This window comes from Lipophrys pholis (genome assembly GCF_963383615.2).
Source record: "Lipophrys pholis genome assembly, chromosome: 1".
Taxonomy (NCBI): domain Eukaryota; kingdom Metazoa; phylum Chordata; class Actinopteri; order Blenniiformes; family Blenniidae; genus Lipophrys; species Lipophrys pholis.
Window position 1 is genome coordinate 47,112,289 of NC_137635.1, and position 13,401 is coordinate 47,125,689.

Below are 13,401 nucleotides of genomic sequence, written 5' to 3' on the forward strand. Positions count from 1 at the left end.
ATGTTTTATCTGCAGGAGCACCGGCCATGGAAATAATCTGAGGTATCTTATCTTCCACACTTTGAGATCCTCTGGTCTCACCCCTGCAGTCTCAAACAAACCCATCAGTGTTTTTTTTTTTTGTTTGTTTTTTTTATGATAAAATTTTATTTACGACAAACTATCAAAACGAAACGTCAGCTTGAGCGTCACATGTTCTATTTCAGTGGCGGAGCGTCGTCTCTGTGTGGACTGAAGGCTGCGATCTCTTTGACAATCTTCTCGGCGATCGTCTTGTTGTTGGCAGCAACGACTCTCCGGGACATCAGGTCAATCTCTCCTCCTGCAGAATAAAACATCCGACCGAACAGCCGTGTCACTGTGGGCTGCGATGTTTGGATCAGGGGTGTCGAACACAATTTATTTCGGGGGCAACATACAGTCCAAGCCACGGACCTTACGTTTGACGCCTCTGGTTTAGAGTCCTTACCTTCCACGTCCATTAGCACTCCTCCAGCTTCAGAGACGATCAGTGACCCGGCAGCGACGTCCCAAACGTGGATCCCGATCTCGTAGTACGCCTCCACGCTGCCGCAGGCCACCAGACACATGTTGACCGCCGCGGTGCCGGCTCCTCGCACCCTGACGCAAAGATGAAGATTCAATATGTCGCACCAACAATCCAGGAACGGCGCAACAGCCGTTGCAGTCTTACCCGTGTACCGGGATGCACAGGATCTTCCTCAGGCTGCAGAAAATGTTCTCAACGACTTCAGGATCTCTGCTGGATCCGAACTCCGTGGCAATGATGGACTGTTTGATGTCTGCGGAGAGCAGCAGGTCAGTTTTCATTCAACCAAACATTTTTATCGTCTCACCTTTTGCTTAAAAGTCACTCACCTTTCTGATTGGAAACCTGCAGCGGCTCACCGTTACAGAACGCCCCCTTGCCCCTCCTCGCCGTGTACATCTTGTCCTCCAGACAGCTGTACACCACGCCGAACTCCACCTCAACAAGTCCAGAAAGGTCGTAAATGATTCATTCTGATTATTTTTATTTGAACTATTACGATTTCAATTTTTACTGGTGAAATGGCGACAACCAATGTTTCATGACGGTAAAAGTGACACAAAAAACGGTTCAATGTTCGAACTCCATCTACAAGTGTTTTGCACCTTTCTGCTACTGTGATGTGTTTCAGCTTGTTTCACTGCACAGGAGTTTTTCAGATTTCAACCCCCTCCAAAGGTTTGGTCACAACTCATCACTTCAACTTGAAAACGGTACATTTTTTTTAAGCTGTTGCACATAAAGCTTCTGCTTCACCTCAAAACCAGTTTCTAACACATTTCTCTTGGAAATGTCCGGTAATGATGAGGAAAATTTCCATTTTTGTTCCATTTGATTCTATTAATGCATGTAGTGCCAGACAGCAGCCACACAACATGATGATGCCGCCACAATGTTTTACATTATATGGGCTGGATTTTCATTTTGGGCTGCTTCTATTAACAAACAGACGCTCGAGAACATTATGGATCACAGAAGATCACATGGTAGTGTAAGTCCTCATGGAACAGTCACTAGTAGACTAGTTGTACTTTGAGCCTCAAAGGCTCCTCTGCTGAGCCCAGGGAGGCCTCCTCCGACGCTGCCTCTGGCTCAGTAGAGCTCTACAATTAATGTGGGACGTGGGAGTCCATTTCCGAGACATAACTGTCTCCTTCTGAAGCTCCTCCAGCATCTTGAACAGACTTTGTGGGTCACAGAATAGCAGCTTATGCTATCATCTGTGAAATCATACTTTCATGGGGCTAACATTCCTTTTATATTGGTGCACATACATCGAACTGACCTGTTTCTTGACAGAGAATCCGATGGACACAGCCACAAAGGGAAACCTGTTGAAATGAACTCTGTGTTATTCAGCTCTGACAATGAAGCTGCAAGTCAGATTGTGTCAAAACGAGAAGAGCTGTGACAAACTTTCCTCCGCCACCTGACAGGAGTGACACAGCAAAGTCCACCCGATCTGTACTGAAGCACTAATGACGATCGGAAACTCACGCATGAACAAAGTTGGTGGTTCCATCGATGGGGTCGATGATCCAGGTGGGACATTCGGTCATGACGCAGGACTCGCCTGCAGCCACAGACTCTTCCCCTATGAACCTGAGGCAGAAAAAGTGAAGTTTTTGTTGTTCATGTTGGGTTGACAAGAATAAACGCATTCGCACGTCACTCCAATGGTTCGTACTTGTGGTCAGGAAACTTCTCCTTCACTGACTGGATGATCATCTTCTCCACCTTCTGGTCCGTCTGCGTCACCAAGTCAACGGAGGAACTCTTCGTCGTCACCTTCCTGTCCTCCTGCAGAGCCTCCCGAACCGTCTGATCAACACAAACCCCAACAAGCTCTTTAAGTACAATCGGAAACACATGTTGGGTACACTGATGCAGCTTGATAAAGAGAAATAAACCACTGTCAAGACTCCACACTACTTAGTCTGACCTCTGGTCTACACCGTCAGCTCTGTCACCTTGAATATCACACGAAAGACGGTTTGCTTCACTTCGAATCAGACAGTCTGAAGGTCGTCAACTCTAACCCGAAAGAGAAGTCATCATGCGCCCGAGACAAAACATCCACACACAGTCCGTACTGTGCACATCCTTATCTGAACTCCACCTGTGGTCCCTGAAGTAAAATGTGGAACTGTTTGACACCCTGCTCTAAGATATATCCTAACTTTGTTTTAGTAAACTCTGCATCAGAAAATGTACCAAGATGCACATGGATTAAACCAGGAGTATTGACTCCTGTCCCATACATACAATCAGGCCCATTTTCAGCAATAACTTATTTTGAAACGAAATCTTAGTTTGAAATGAGATTAAAGTGCAGATTTCAGCACTAATCTGAGTGTAATAATGACTGTAATGATAATTTCTTCAGTGTGTCTGTCACACAGTTTGATATGAGGATATTTAAAATGAATTGACATATGTGCCATTTATTCATAATACAAATATGATGACCTGAATGAAACTGCCCTAAGTCAGCCATGCTTCATCTTCTCACACACACGTCTTGAAATTTGTCACACCTCTTCTTGAAATGCTGTAAAACATTGCCTGGTCCCGCTTTTCCCTCATAAAATGTATAATTTGCACTGGAGCAGGGTGTGTATGGTGAGCAGAGTTTATAACTATTGGTCTGGAGGACACAGGAAAGAAAGCAGGAGTTTCTAGATGTGGTCAGTTGTCCAATGAAGGGTTAAAGCATGTCTTTGGTCAAACAGAGACATGTTTTATGATAAACACACACTGTTGCAGCTCCTAATTAGGAGACGGTGTGAAGAGTTGGATCGCAGTCTGAGCTGGTGAACCGGTCTGAGGACGAAGGGTTTTAATAATCTGACAGCTGGTTATTACAGCAGCTCTGTTCCTACTGGGTCGTGGTTCACTCACCTCTCCAGCTTTTCGAGCGATGGCCACAGCGTGATCCATGGCGCTCTGCCAGCGGTCGGCCATGTTGGAGGAAACTCTGGGACGCAGCGGTCGACTGCAGGAGCTCCAACGTGACGCTTCACCTGCTTTAAAGTCAGTCTGAGCATTAATGAGTTGGAAAAGCGTCCAAACAGGCGTGTAGACGATGGATGGAGGTGATTTGGAGCATGGCTTTAGTGTCGACTGGTCCAAGTACTTTGTAATTGGCTGAATGTTGGACTAAAGACATTTTGTTTCCCCCAATCCGTCCATCAATACAAACAGATGGGGAACATGCAAACTCACTGTGAGGCGACTGAATTGACCACTACACCAAGACTTTCAAACATAAGGCATGTGGGCCAAAAGGGGATTGTAGGCTCCAATCCAACCCGCCTCACCCCCAAGCTTGTAAAAAGTTCAACGAAAGCATAGATTTTTTTAGGGTTCGGGTTAGACAGAGACCCGAGCTCAGATATCGGTAATGCTGCCATGAAATATGGCAAATTTGCATTCGCCTTAAAGCCATGCTATCAAGGTGAGTTTGTAAACAAACCCATAATGCATCAAGTTGTTTTGTTTTTTTTAAGACATTTCACTGTATTTCAAACCAAACGAAGGTTGTAGTCATTTTTGGTCATAATGCTTTGGGGTTTTTTTTAACAAAGAAAAGTTTACATTTCAAGGTTGTTATGGCAATCTTTTACAGGTCCGGCCCACTCAAGATGAAATTGGGCTGTTTGTGGCTAATCAAAATGAAATGTGTTGCATAGTATTGATGAAGGATGGGGGGAGTAAAAGGGCCAAGCAAAGATTGGATGCAGTAGAGATGGAGGTAATGGGGAGGAGGAATGCAGAGCAGACATTTATATACAGTATAACACCATATATTTAGACTGTGATCATCACAATTCTTTTTTCTGCTCTTCATTCATTCATTACTGATTAATCCAGTAATAATGATCAGCTGGTGCTGTCAGCGGCCGCAAGGGGGCGGAGCTGAGCGCTGTCATTAAAATAGTTCTTAATCAGCGCTGGGCTTGAAGCGATTTCATTAATTTTATTATGCCGCAGAGGTCGAATGGACTAAAAAGACGTTTATAGATGGTCGGTTGATGTTGAGGATAAAGAAGTTTTAAATCGGTTTTCTGGTTCGTAAACCGGAGTGAGCCGAGAGGAGCGCAGATTACAGGCGCTGGAGGACTGAGCAGTACGAGGGAAAAACAACAATAAACTACAGATCATAGGAGCATAAAGACACGGGTTAGAGGAATATAAAGACACGGATCTATTACCTGTCAGTCTGAGAGGATCCCGGCTGATGGATCAGAGGACACACACACACACACGCACACACACACACACACACTTCCGTCTCTCCCGGCTAAGTCCCCCGCTGAGCGCTGGCTCCCCCTGCTGATGACCAAGGAGAACTGCACTGCAACATATTCATGTCCATACACGGACAGACTGATCACTCATGGATTCATGTGTTTCTTATTTATTCATTTCACTCAAGACAATGCAAGAAACATGCTCACAAAAGGAACAGGAAGATTCTCGGAAATTACTTCGGAACTCCAGACACAACGTTTGGAAAACTAAATGAAGACAAAAATATCAGAATACCTGAACCTTAGTCAACAAACCTAAGAACGTAAAAAACGTTTAAAGTACCAAATACTGAAAACCCCTCCATATTGTTTGTCTACATAGAAATGTTAAAGTCAACTTTTGGTTTCAGCCTCACAAAAAAGAATCCTAAAAGAACGAGACTCAGAGGTGGAGACTTTCTGCTGTTCCACGAGTGAGTGAGTGAGTGAGTGAGTGAGTGAGTGAGTGAGTGAGTGAGTGAGTGAGCCCGGTTCTTCAGGGCTTTTTAACAAAAAAATGGTTCACTTCTTCACTAATCTTTTTGGAATCTACTCATCAAGACCCACTATTCTAATGTTTTAGATGTTTCCCTGCCCCACCAAAATGAAATTAAAGGCTCATTATCAGGCTTCTGCATAACCAACGAAAGAATCAGGTGTTTTCAAGTTTGGAGAAGTAGAAACCAGGCAGGACAGTGTTTCATGAGGACCAGGTTTAAAAACAACACTGCTCTTTACCAACCACCCTTCTTCTATTCGGTTTAATCCATTTCAGGGTTGTGGATTGTTGGTCCCAGCTGAGTCTACAGGTAAGACAGTCACACACAATCATATTCATAGTCAATTTCAGGTGACCAATTCATCCCAAATATATGTGAAATGTACTGAGAAAGAAAACTGCAAACAATGAAACATCCATGCACTTAAAGGAAAAGCATGAAAGATTCTATAGAGACATGTTTGCTATTACATGAACATGCAGACCGTGTTTTCACTGCTTTTGCATTTTGCTTTTGCTAACACCATTATTCCGTCATTTTTACATCTGATCAGATTGAAACATTATGCCTGGAATTATTTTCTTCAAACTTGACAAAAGACAAAGTTTTCTTATCTGCTCAGTTTAAATAGATAATCCAATTTAGGGGCATTTCTTTTGGTGAACTAATAATGATCCATCCAGTAAAAAGTCAACTATACATTTAGAGGAAAACTCAAATAAAGAAACAAGTGACAAAGATTTCGTTGTGACGCTTTATTCTAATTTTACAATCATCACAATTCAGCTCCTCCGTTTGCACCAGGAGCCACCCCGCAGTCACGACGGCAGGGAAATGCCCGGACCACCTGAGAGATGCGATTGGCCACTGAGGACGAGCTGGCGGCGATGACTCTCCTGGACATCATGTCGAAGTCTGAACCTGACGACCACAAGCACCATTAAGAATAATAATAATCCCGCCCCCCAGGTAGGCAGGCTGCATGATAATCGACCACACCAGCTACAGACCGTCTGTATCCATGACAACGCCCCCAGCCTCCTTCACAATGATGGCGGAGGCAGCGATGTCCCAGCAGTGCATCCCGATGTGATAGTAAGCATCAGCTCCGCCTGTCGCCACCTGGCACATGTCCACCGCCGCTGTGCCCAACGCACGGACTCTAAAGCACGGCAACAACACACAAACAAGACAAATGTACACAAACACCGTGTCAACAGTAACTCAACGACAATGTAATGTAATGTAATGATGGCTCAAGGAGCAACCTTCAGAAAAGTCTGTGAAGGCAAAGAGTCGAAAGGATTTGAATGGGTTGGAAAAAAAAAAAGAATCTACACTATTGGTTATTTGCCAATGGAGCATTGGCTGGAATGTGGTGAAGGCAATAAAAGTCACGACTACGTGTAGTATGACAGCTGAAATTAGATAATAAAGAATGGAGCAAGAGGGTTGGTGCACAAAACCTTTAGAATCTTGGATGAAGGCCTGGAGGTCATTAGAGGAGGGGTTTGGTCCATTATCAGCTCAATGTGGCATTACAATGCTGTTGAGGATGCTTTAGGCTGGTGTGGCAATCTATGCACTGATCAAGGGTGGGGCCAGGGGCATGTACAGCTGTCTCTGTGGACGGGTTCGGAAGAAACAGGAAGAGGACAAACCCCTCCTCCAGCGGGGAGAGAGCAGAATATAACAAGCTTGTGCTGGAGACGTAAAGCCAGTTGCAGTTCCAGCTCTTGAAGAGGCAGCAGCTATTCACAACGCCACGAGAACTGACAAGAAAGGAAGAGCTGAGGCCACATCGATTTCATCATGGCATACAGCTCTACAAAGCCGCAACCCAAAACAATCCACCACGTGAGTACAGTGCAGTTTGTCATTTTTACGGTGACCCGGTTCGTCTATTGCAGCGTCCAGTTCAGCCCTGAAGAGTCTTGGTGCTACTGCGTGCTGCCTGCTTCCCAAGAAGAAGGATTTCAACTGCTGAAGCAAAACAACCAAGACTTCGACTCAGATTACCCGGTCTGGCCAAGCAAGAAGGGCGCACTCTTTGAGTAGGGGAGTGACGGATAAGAAAAGATAAACATTTCTCCTTTTTCTTCGCAGTTGCCAGCTTAAATGATGTAACCACTGATTCTGTTTTCCAGGATGCATTCGGCTGACTTCATCTGCAGAGTTGAGTTGCCTCAGAGTGGGTACCTGTGGCAATCAGGTTCTGTAACGTGGTGTGACCGTTGCCTCAGTACCAACCAAGTGAAGGTCGCTGAGGCTCTCGTCGGTGTTGACGGAGCAAAGCTGTTGCTCGTTCCCTTACAGCAAGATAAAATGGAGCAGTACCTCAAGATGGAGGACGAAGCTCGTGTGGTGTGGATCTCCAAGAAGCTGGATGGACTAACCTTTGGCCGGTATACAAAGATTTGGGAGTACCCTGATGGCAGGAGATTCATTACCACACATATGGTATTGGATGGCCGGTGTTTAGCTTTGAGTCCATTACCGGGGAAACCTGTGGCTGGGCAAGATGAGGCCACTAGTGCCACTTGCCTTTGTCCTTGCCAAAGCATTAATAAAGTTTATCGCCATGCAAATGAAGTACTAAATTGTGGACATTCCTTTTTTTTAACGCTCTCAAAAGGATTTCAAGGAACAGACGTGTGCTCCAAATCAGAAGATTCTAGCAGAGTGCCAGGTCACTAAACAGTTTCTCTGAAATCTAACAAGTGCTCGTCGAGCACAGAGTTGAGCAGTAGTGTGTGATATGTTCAGCCTGAATACACACTACATTAAATACACACTGAGATGATTGTCCTCTGTCTGTTGAACTACACTGGGAGCTCGGTGTGCGTACCCTCAAACCGGACCTTTTATTTTAGGTTGGACAACACAGAAACATGTCATCGACATACAAAGAATTTAAACCATTTAGTTAATATATATATTTATTAACTAAACATTTAGTTCATATATATATATATAGTTAATATATATATATATATATATCCCCATATATCCCCATATATATCTCTTCTGGTTCTATTTTAGATCATGTAGTTGTAAATATTAGCAGAATCTTTCCTGTTTTAATCGAAGTGATGAAACTAGAAGGTAATGTTCAGATGCACACTTACCCATGAACAGGAAGCTTCAGCAGTCTGAAGATGTTGGAGGTCAGCGTGGACAAAGCGAGGTCGTCCCGCTCCGCCCCGATCTCCGTCACCACCACACATCTGCTGATGTCTGATTGGACAAGATGGCGTGGGCCGAATAAAGTGCAGTCTACATGAAACAGGCACCTCAACTCACAGGACATGAAAACTGAGTCGCTGGTGTTTGCGGTCACCTTCCTGTCCAGACACGTGCAGTGGCTCTCCGTTCAGGAACGCCCCCCTTCCTCTCTGAGCATGGAACAGTTTGTCCTCCACGCAGCTGTACACAATCCCGAACTCCGTCTGGCGATGACACCAATGACCGTTGACCTTTTGACTTTTGAAAAGTACCTGTAAATGCCAGGTGGAGTTTACCTGCTTGTTGACAGTGAAGGCGATGGAGATGGCCACGAATGGAAACCTGTCAGCAAAGCAACAGTGATTCATGACATCAGTTGTATGTAAGCTACAAAGATTTGTAGATGTTATATAATTTCTGAGTCATAAATCCAGTTCTAATAACTGTGGTTTTGTGAGTACCAGTGATGAGTCTATAAGTTCCTTGAGTTGAAGATCTGGACTCCATTCATAGATTAAGATTCAGAAACATGTTTCACGGAGTTGCAACCAGATTACACTGACATGTAATCATAGTTGTGTAGTTTCCAATACCTGTTGTGTGTGTTGATCTCTGCACTGTTATTATAGTTCTTTGAGTTGTAATTACATTTTTCTTAACTGGCCTATAACTGAGTTGCAAACAAAATTTTAGGAGCTACAATCAGGGTTCCATGAGTAAATAGGATTTGTGGCATTGAAAGGAAGTGCTTGCGTATTCCCCAAAGCTTGGACAAGACGATTAAGTTGACCCTAAGTCTAATGACTGTGATCGTCCATCAGCCCAAATTACGAGGTGAAACAACACCTGCTGGATCGCAGTACAGGTAGAACCTTTAAAATGCTGTGAGCGTGTCATGTTGCGTTAATCTATCAGAGTACCTGCACCTGACGTCGTGGTGTGGGCGGAGCCTCTTACCTATGGACAAAGTTAACAGTCCCATCAATGGGGTCGATGATCCAGGTGGGGTGGTCAGTTAGCTCCAGAGGCTCCCCCGCAGCCACAGACTCCTCCCCGATGAACCTGAGCTTACAGGACCCGAGCAACACGTCAATAACCTGGTCAGCTCGGAACAGCAGCTCACACATCAAAACAGAGCAGAACTTACGAGGACACGAGGTAAAAGTGGAGTACAGTAAATTAATACACCATGCTTAGAACCCTTGCTCCCATGAAGAACACAGGAGAACCTGTGTGGCGGTTACCTGGCCACACAGTGGAAGAAAGCACAGTCTTTGTTCAAGTGTTTCTGGTGTGACAAATTGCCACACCAGGTAAAAAAATAAATAAAAAAACACTAGAAAACCCATTTGCACAATAAAAATCCCAAAAGCAGCTTTTCTGTGCCGAGGATTAACTTACTACTCTGAAATAGAGCAGCTGAGGATAAATGTCCCTGCAGTAGAACCCAACAGAACCTGTGCTGAAGTATGGAAGAAAAGATGAAAGAAAGTAGAAATGGTGCTGAGGATAATGGTTCCAATTGAATAGTGGGAATTAAACAGAGTACAATCTGTGACAAGGATATTGTTCCTGATTAAAAAAACATTCTACTACATCGACTTAAAAAAAAAAAGGCGATTTATTTGCATATTTTATTTATGTTTATCAAGAATAGTTTTTCTTTGTTTAAACAACTTATTTTGTTTTACATGAACAATAAAATCCAAGTAAAGTGAACTTAGTCTCAGGATCCTTAGATTATATGCATAAACTAGAGTGTTCGTCCACTAAAACATCAGTATCCCCTGCCTCTTTGTATAACATCATTCTATCCATCTGTTTTGCTTGGGAACGCTGATGGCTGACGGGTATTGTAGTATTTGGTGTTTTGAAATACAAGATAAAACCCAGTAAAGATAACAAGATCGATTTTAATTTTTTTGTTGTTGTTGGGTGGATGAATTTAAAAATATTGGCTCGCATTACTTAAACTCATGTTCCAAAAAAATAAATAATCACAGTGTCTTTTATTTTGAACAAATATTTTTTGCCTTAATAATACATATATTTGTGGAAAGACACTAACTTGAATTTTCATTGTCGATTTCACAGATTCAGTTAAGTTGAAATTACTCCTCACGTTTGTTTTTCTCAGTGTATCATGGGCCACAGTAGAAAATCATAGTTTCCACTGTGCTCTTACAGTGGAACTGGTGTTTAGTATGTTGCTGATTCATGAAAATGAAACAACTTAAAATGTGTTGAAAATATTGTTCATGTCATGGACCACAGTAGAAACTGTCCTGAAGATATTGGTTCCTACACTTCAGTTAAAGATGTTGTTCCTAAAGTAGAACACAGTAGAGAATCTCCTGAGGACATTGGCTACTCATGTGGAAGTGGAACGTATCGCAGAACCTGTGTTGAGGATATCGCTTCCTGATGGAAGAGATTAGCATCTTCTCTACTCTCTGATCAGTTTCTGTCACCAAATCAGCCGGAGAGCTCTTCAGCTTCACTTCCTTTTGCCGATTAAACGCCGTCAGGACAACCTGATGGAGAACACAAATACAGACAAATACAAACAAGCTTTAAAGCATGTGCAGCGTTACACTGTAGGAAATGTTCACGCCACAAAAACACTCAAACATCACGGCGTCACTCTCAGACAATACAGTCTCCTTCGTGACATTCCTGAGACGTTTTATCAACGCTGACCCCCCTTTGAACCAGTGTGACATCACCAGCCCCTCCTCCCACTGATTGGCCACACAGAGCCACTGCTGGACTCCCATTGGTCGATGCTTCTGACAGTGAACCTGCAGCTTCTTGGCTGTCAGTCACACCTGGAGCATCTGGATTATCCAGACACTCCACACCTCCTCTGATTGGTTGTGACCAATCTGAAAACCTCAGACATCCTCAGCCTGCCCCTCTGTGCGTTCTGATTGGCCGCCGGTTCTCTCACCTCACTGGCCTGTTTAGCGATGGAGATCCCAAAGTTCAAACAGTCGGTCCAGTCCGCCATGACGCCAGAACTGTGACAGAGTGAGACCTCTCGTCAGCATGGTGGTACCAAGTAGAAAGCAAGAAAATTATGCTGACATTATAGGGAATAAATAAAAATAGGAAAAGTGGGAAGCAGAAGCAAAGAGATCAAGAGAAATGCTTCAAAAATATACGACAGAGTACAAAATGAAAAAAAGAGATGAGAGCAATGGGAGAGCAAACCGAGAAGAAAATAGAACTCTAAAGACGGACAGGAGAGGCAGAACAAGAGGCACCAGCAGCAGAGTTCCCAGTAGAAGCACCTAAACCTGTAGAACCAGTGAAATCCGGAGAAATAGAACCAGCAGAAGTAAAACCTAAAGCAGTAGAACTCAGAGTAAAAGTAATGCAACCATCATCAAAGGAACCGGCAACAGTAGAATTAGCAGTAGTAGTAGAACCTGTGGGTTCTATTGATTCTGCTACTGAACGTTCTGTTAATGGTAGTAGTAATCTACTGTGGTAGAACCTGTGGAACCAGAAACAGAAGAACACACAAAAGTAGGACTTGTAGTTCTAGTAGAAGAACCTTTGGATTCTACTCGTTCTACCGCTGTCAGTTCTATTACTAGTCAAAGACAATAGATTCCACAGTAGTAAAACAGTGGAACCACCAATCGAAGATTCTAGAATAATACAAGTAGCAGCACCAGTGGTAGGAACTAGATAACCAATAGAACCGACAGTAGAGCGAGTGGATCCAGCAGAATGAACAGTACCAATAGACGAACCTGGGGGTTCTACTAGTTCTGCTGCTTCAAGTATAATCTAAAGAAGATAAAACCGTGGAACCAGAAGCAGTAGAACCCACGGTGGTGAAATGAGTAGAGTCCAGTAGAATCCACAGCGATACCAGCCGTGTGCAGTAGTGTTTAATACATGAGGATCCAAAAGTCTGAAGAAGAAAAGTTTCCAGAACTTGTCCTTCTTTTTATGGAACTAAAACAGCCAATCAGAGCTCACCTCCGGCCTCCAGACACACAACGAGCCAATGAGGGCGCTTCGGGAACCAGAAGGAGCAACGCCGCCCTCCTTCAGGTCCTCGTCCCATTCAGAACTTCTGTAATGTCATTTCCCTCTTCAAGCTGCGGCGTGAGCAGGGCGAGGGCGGCACATGTGCAGTCAGCTGACATTAATCAAACACCCTTTTCACAAACTCGTCCCAATTCCTTTCGGAACAACTTGTGAAAGTTTGCCTTTTCTCTTTTTGTGTGGCCCAGAATATTATCAGGGAAATCACTATAATGTGTACAAAGATATGAAGACACAGCAGAGAGCGTGCTTGTATTATGAAAACCCTCTCACCGGAGGTTAATTTAATAATTATATAAACCTGACTGCCGTCATGTGAGATATTGACATCGTTGCACTATTAATGAACAGAAGTCGAAACTGGAGGACTCATGTGAACACACATTTAAAGGTGATTATAAAAGAGCGCCCCCAAACGTTTTTCACAAATTAACACCACTTGGAATGCAGTTCTTTATATACGGTCAATATCAGGGGTGAAATACGTTTTAGTTCAGGGGTCCAGTTTTATCTCGAGTGGGCCGAACCTGTGAAATAATACTATAGTAACATTTAAACTTAAAGTGTTTCCTTGTTGTGGTTAAGAGTATACGTGATGAAATCAAACAATTACTATGGAAAATTACTCATTCACACTTACTAATGAAAACTCTGATGTCCCAAAAAGAACTTCTATGGCTGTTGCATTATGGGTGTTTTCACCAATTCACCCTGACAGCATGGCTTTAAGGCCACTTTGCTATCTTTCATGGCAGCGTCACAATAACCCTGA

The 13,401-nt window shown here is 43.6% G+C and overlaps 2 protein-coding genes across 6 annotated transcripts; both read right to left on the minus strand.

The window, feature by feature from the left end:
- Window positions 1-132: 132 nt before the first annotated feature.
- LOC308127599 (inositol monophosphatase 1-like) lies at window positions 133-4,874 on the minus strand. Of its 2 annotated transcripts, none has more exons than XM_080492731.1 (9): window positions 4,765-4,874; window positions 3,452-3,576; window positions 2,238-2,371; window positions 2,048-2,152; window positions 1,836-1,881; window positions 880-988; window positions 695-803; window positions 470-621; window positions 133-322 (listed from the first exon to the last, which is right to left on the minus strand). In XM_080492731.1, the coding sequence occupies exons 2-9, from the start codon at window positions 3,512-3,514 to the stop codon at window positions 198-200; spliced, it is 843 nt and encodes a 280-aa protein (XP_080348857.1). In that variant the 5' UTR covers window positions 3,515-3,576; window positions 4,765-4,874; the 3' UTR covers window positions 133-197. The 2 variants fall into 2 exon arrangements, with proteins under 2 accessions (XP_080348857.1, XP_080348858.1); XM_080492732.1 differs by having other exon boundaries at window positions 3,452-3,573; window positions 4,765-4,862.
- A 1,211-nt stretch (window positions 4,875-6,085) lies between these two features.
- LOC308127355 (inositol monophosphatase 1-like) lies at window positions 6,086-12,526 on the minus strand. 4 transcript variants are annotated; one of them, XM_080492362.1, is made up of 9 exons: window positions 12,409-12,526; window positions 11,518-11,587; window positions 10,968-11,101; window positions 9,525-9,629; window positions 8,864-8,909; window positions 8,683-8,791; window positions 8,471-8,579; window positions 6,353-6,504; window positions 6,086-6,257 (listed from the first exon to the last, which is right to left on the minus strand). In XM_080492362.1, exons 2-9 carry the CDS (start codon window positions 11,575-11,577, stop codon window positions 6,118-6,120), a joined length of 855 nt encoding a protein of 284 aa, XP_080348488.1. In that variant the 5' UTR covers window positions 11,578-11,587; window positions 12,409-12,526; the 3' UTR covers window positions 6,086-6,117. The 4 variants fall into 4 exon arrangements, with proteins under 4 accessions (XP_080348488.1, XP_080348487.1, XP_080348486.1 ...); XM_080492361.1 differs by having other exon boundaries at window positions 6,086-6,263; window positions 12,329-12,502; XM_080492360.1 differs by having other exon boundaries at window positions 6,087-6,263; window positions 12,409-12,496.
- Window positions 12,527-13,401: the final 875 nt, after the last annotated feature.

Excerpts from the sequence above, each read along its gene's own strand:
- LOC308127599 (XM_080492731.1), bottom strand. The coding sequence starts at position 3,514 with ATGGCCGACCGCTGGCAGAGCGCCATGGATCACGCTGTGGCCATCGCT. Across the intron at positions 989-1,835 it reads GATTCTCTGTCAAGAAACAG|GTGGAGTTCGGCGTGGTGTA; the intron begins GTCAGTTCGATG and ends GGACTTGTTGAG. Across the intron at positions 622-694 it reads CTGTGCATCCCGGTACACGG|GGTGCGAGGAGCCGGCACCG; the intron begins GTAAGACTGCAA and ends TCTTTGCGTCAG.
- LOC308127355 (XM_080492361.1), bottom strand. The coding sequence starts at position 11,577 with ATGGCGGACTGGACCGACTGTTTGAACTTTGGGATCTCCATCGCTAAA. Across the intron at positions 8,792-8,863 it reads CCTTCACTGTCAACAAGCAG|ACGGAGTTCGGGATTGTGTA; the intron begins GTAAACTCCACC and ends TGTCATCGCCAG. Across the intron at positions 8,580-8,682 it reads GCACGTGTCTGGACAGGAAG|ACATCAGCAGATGTGTGGTG; the intron begins GTGACCGCAAAC and ends TTGTCCAATCAG.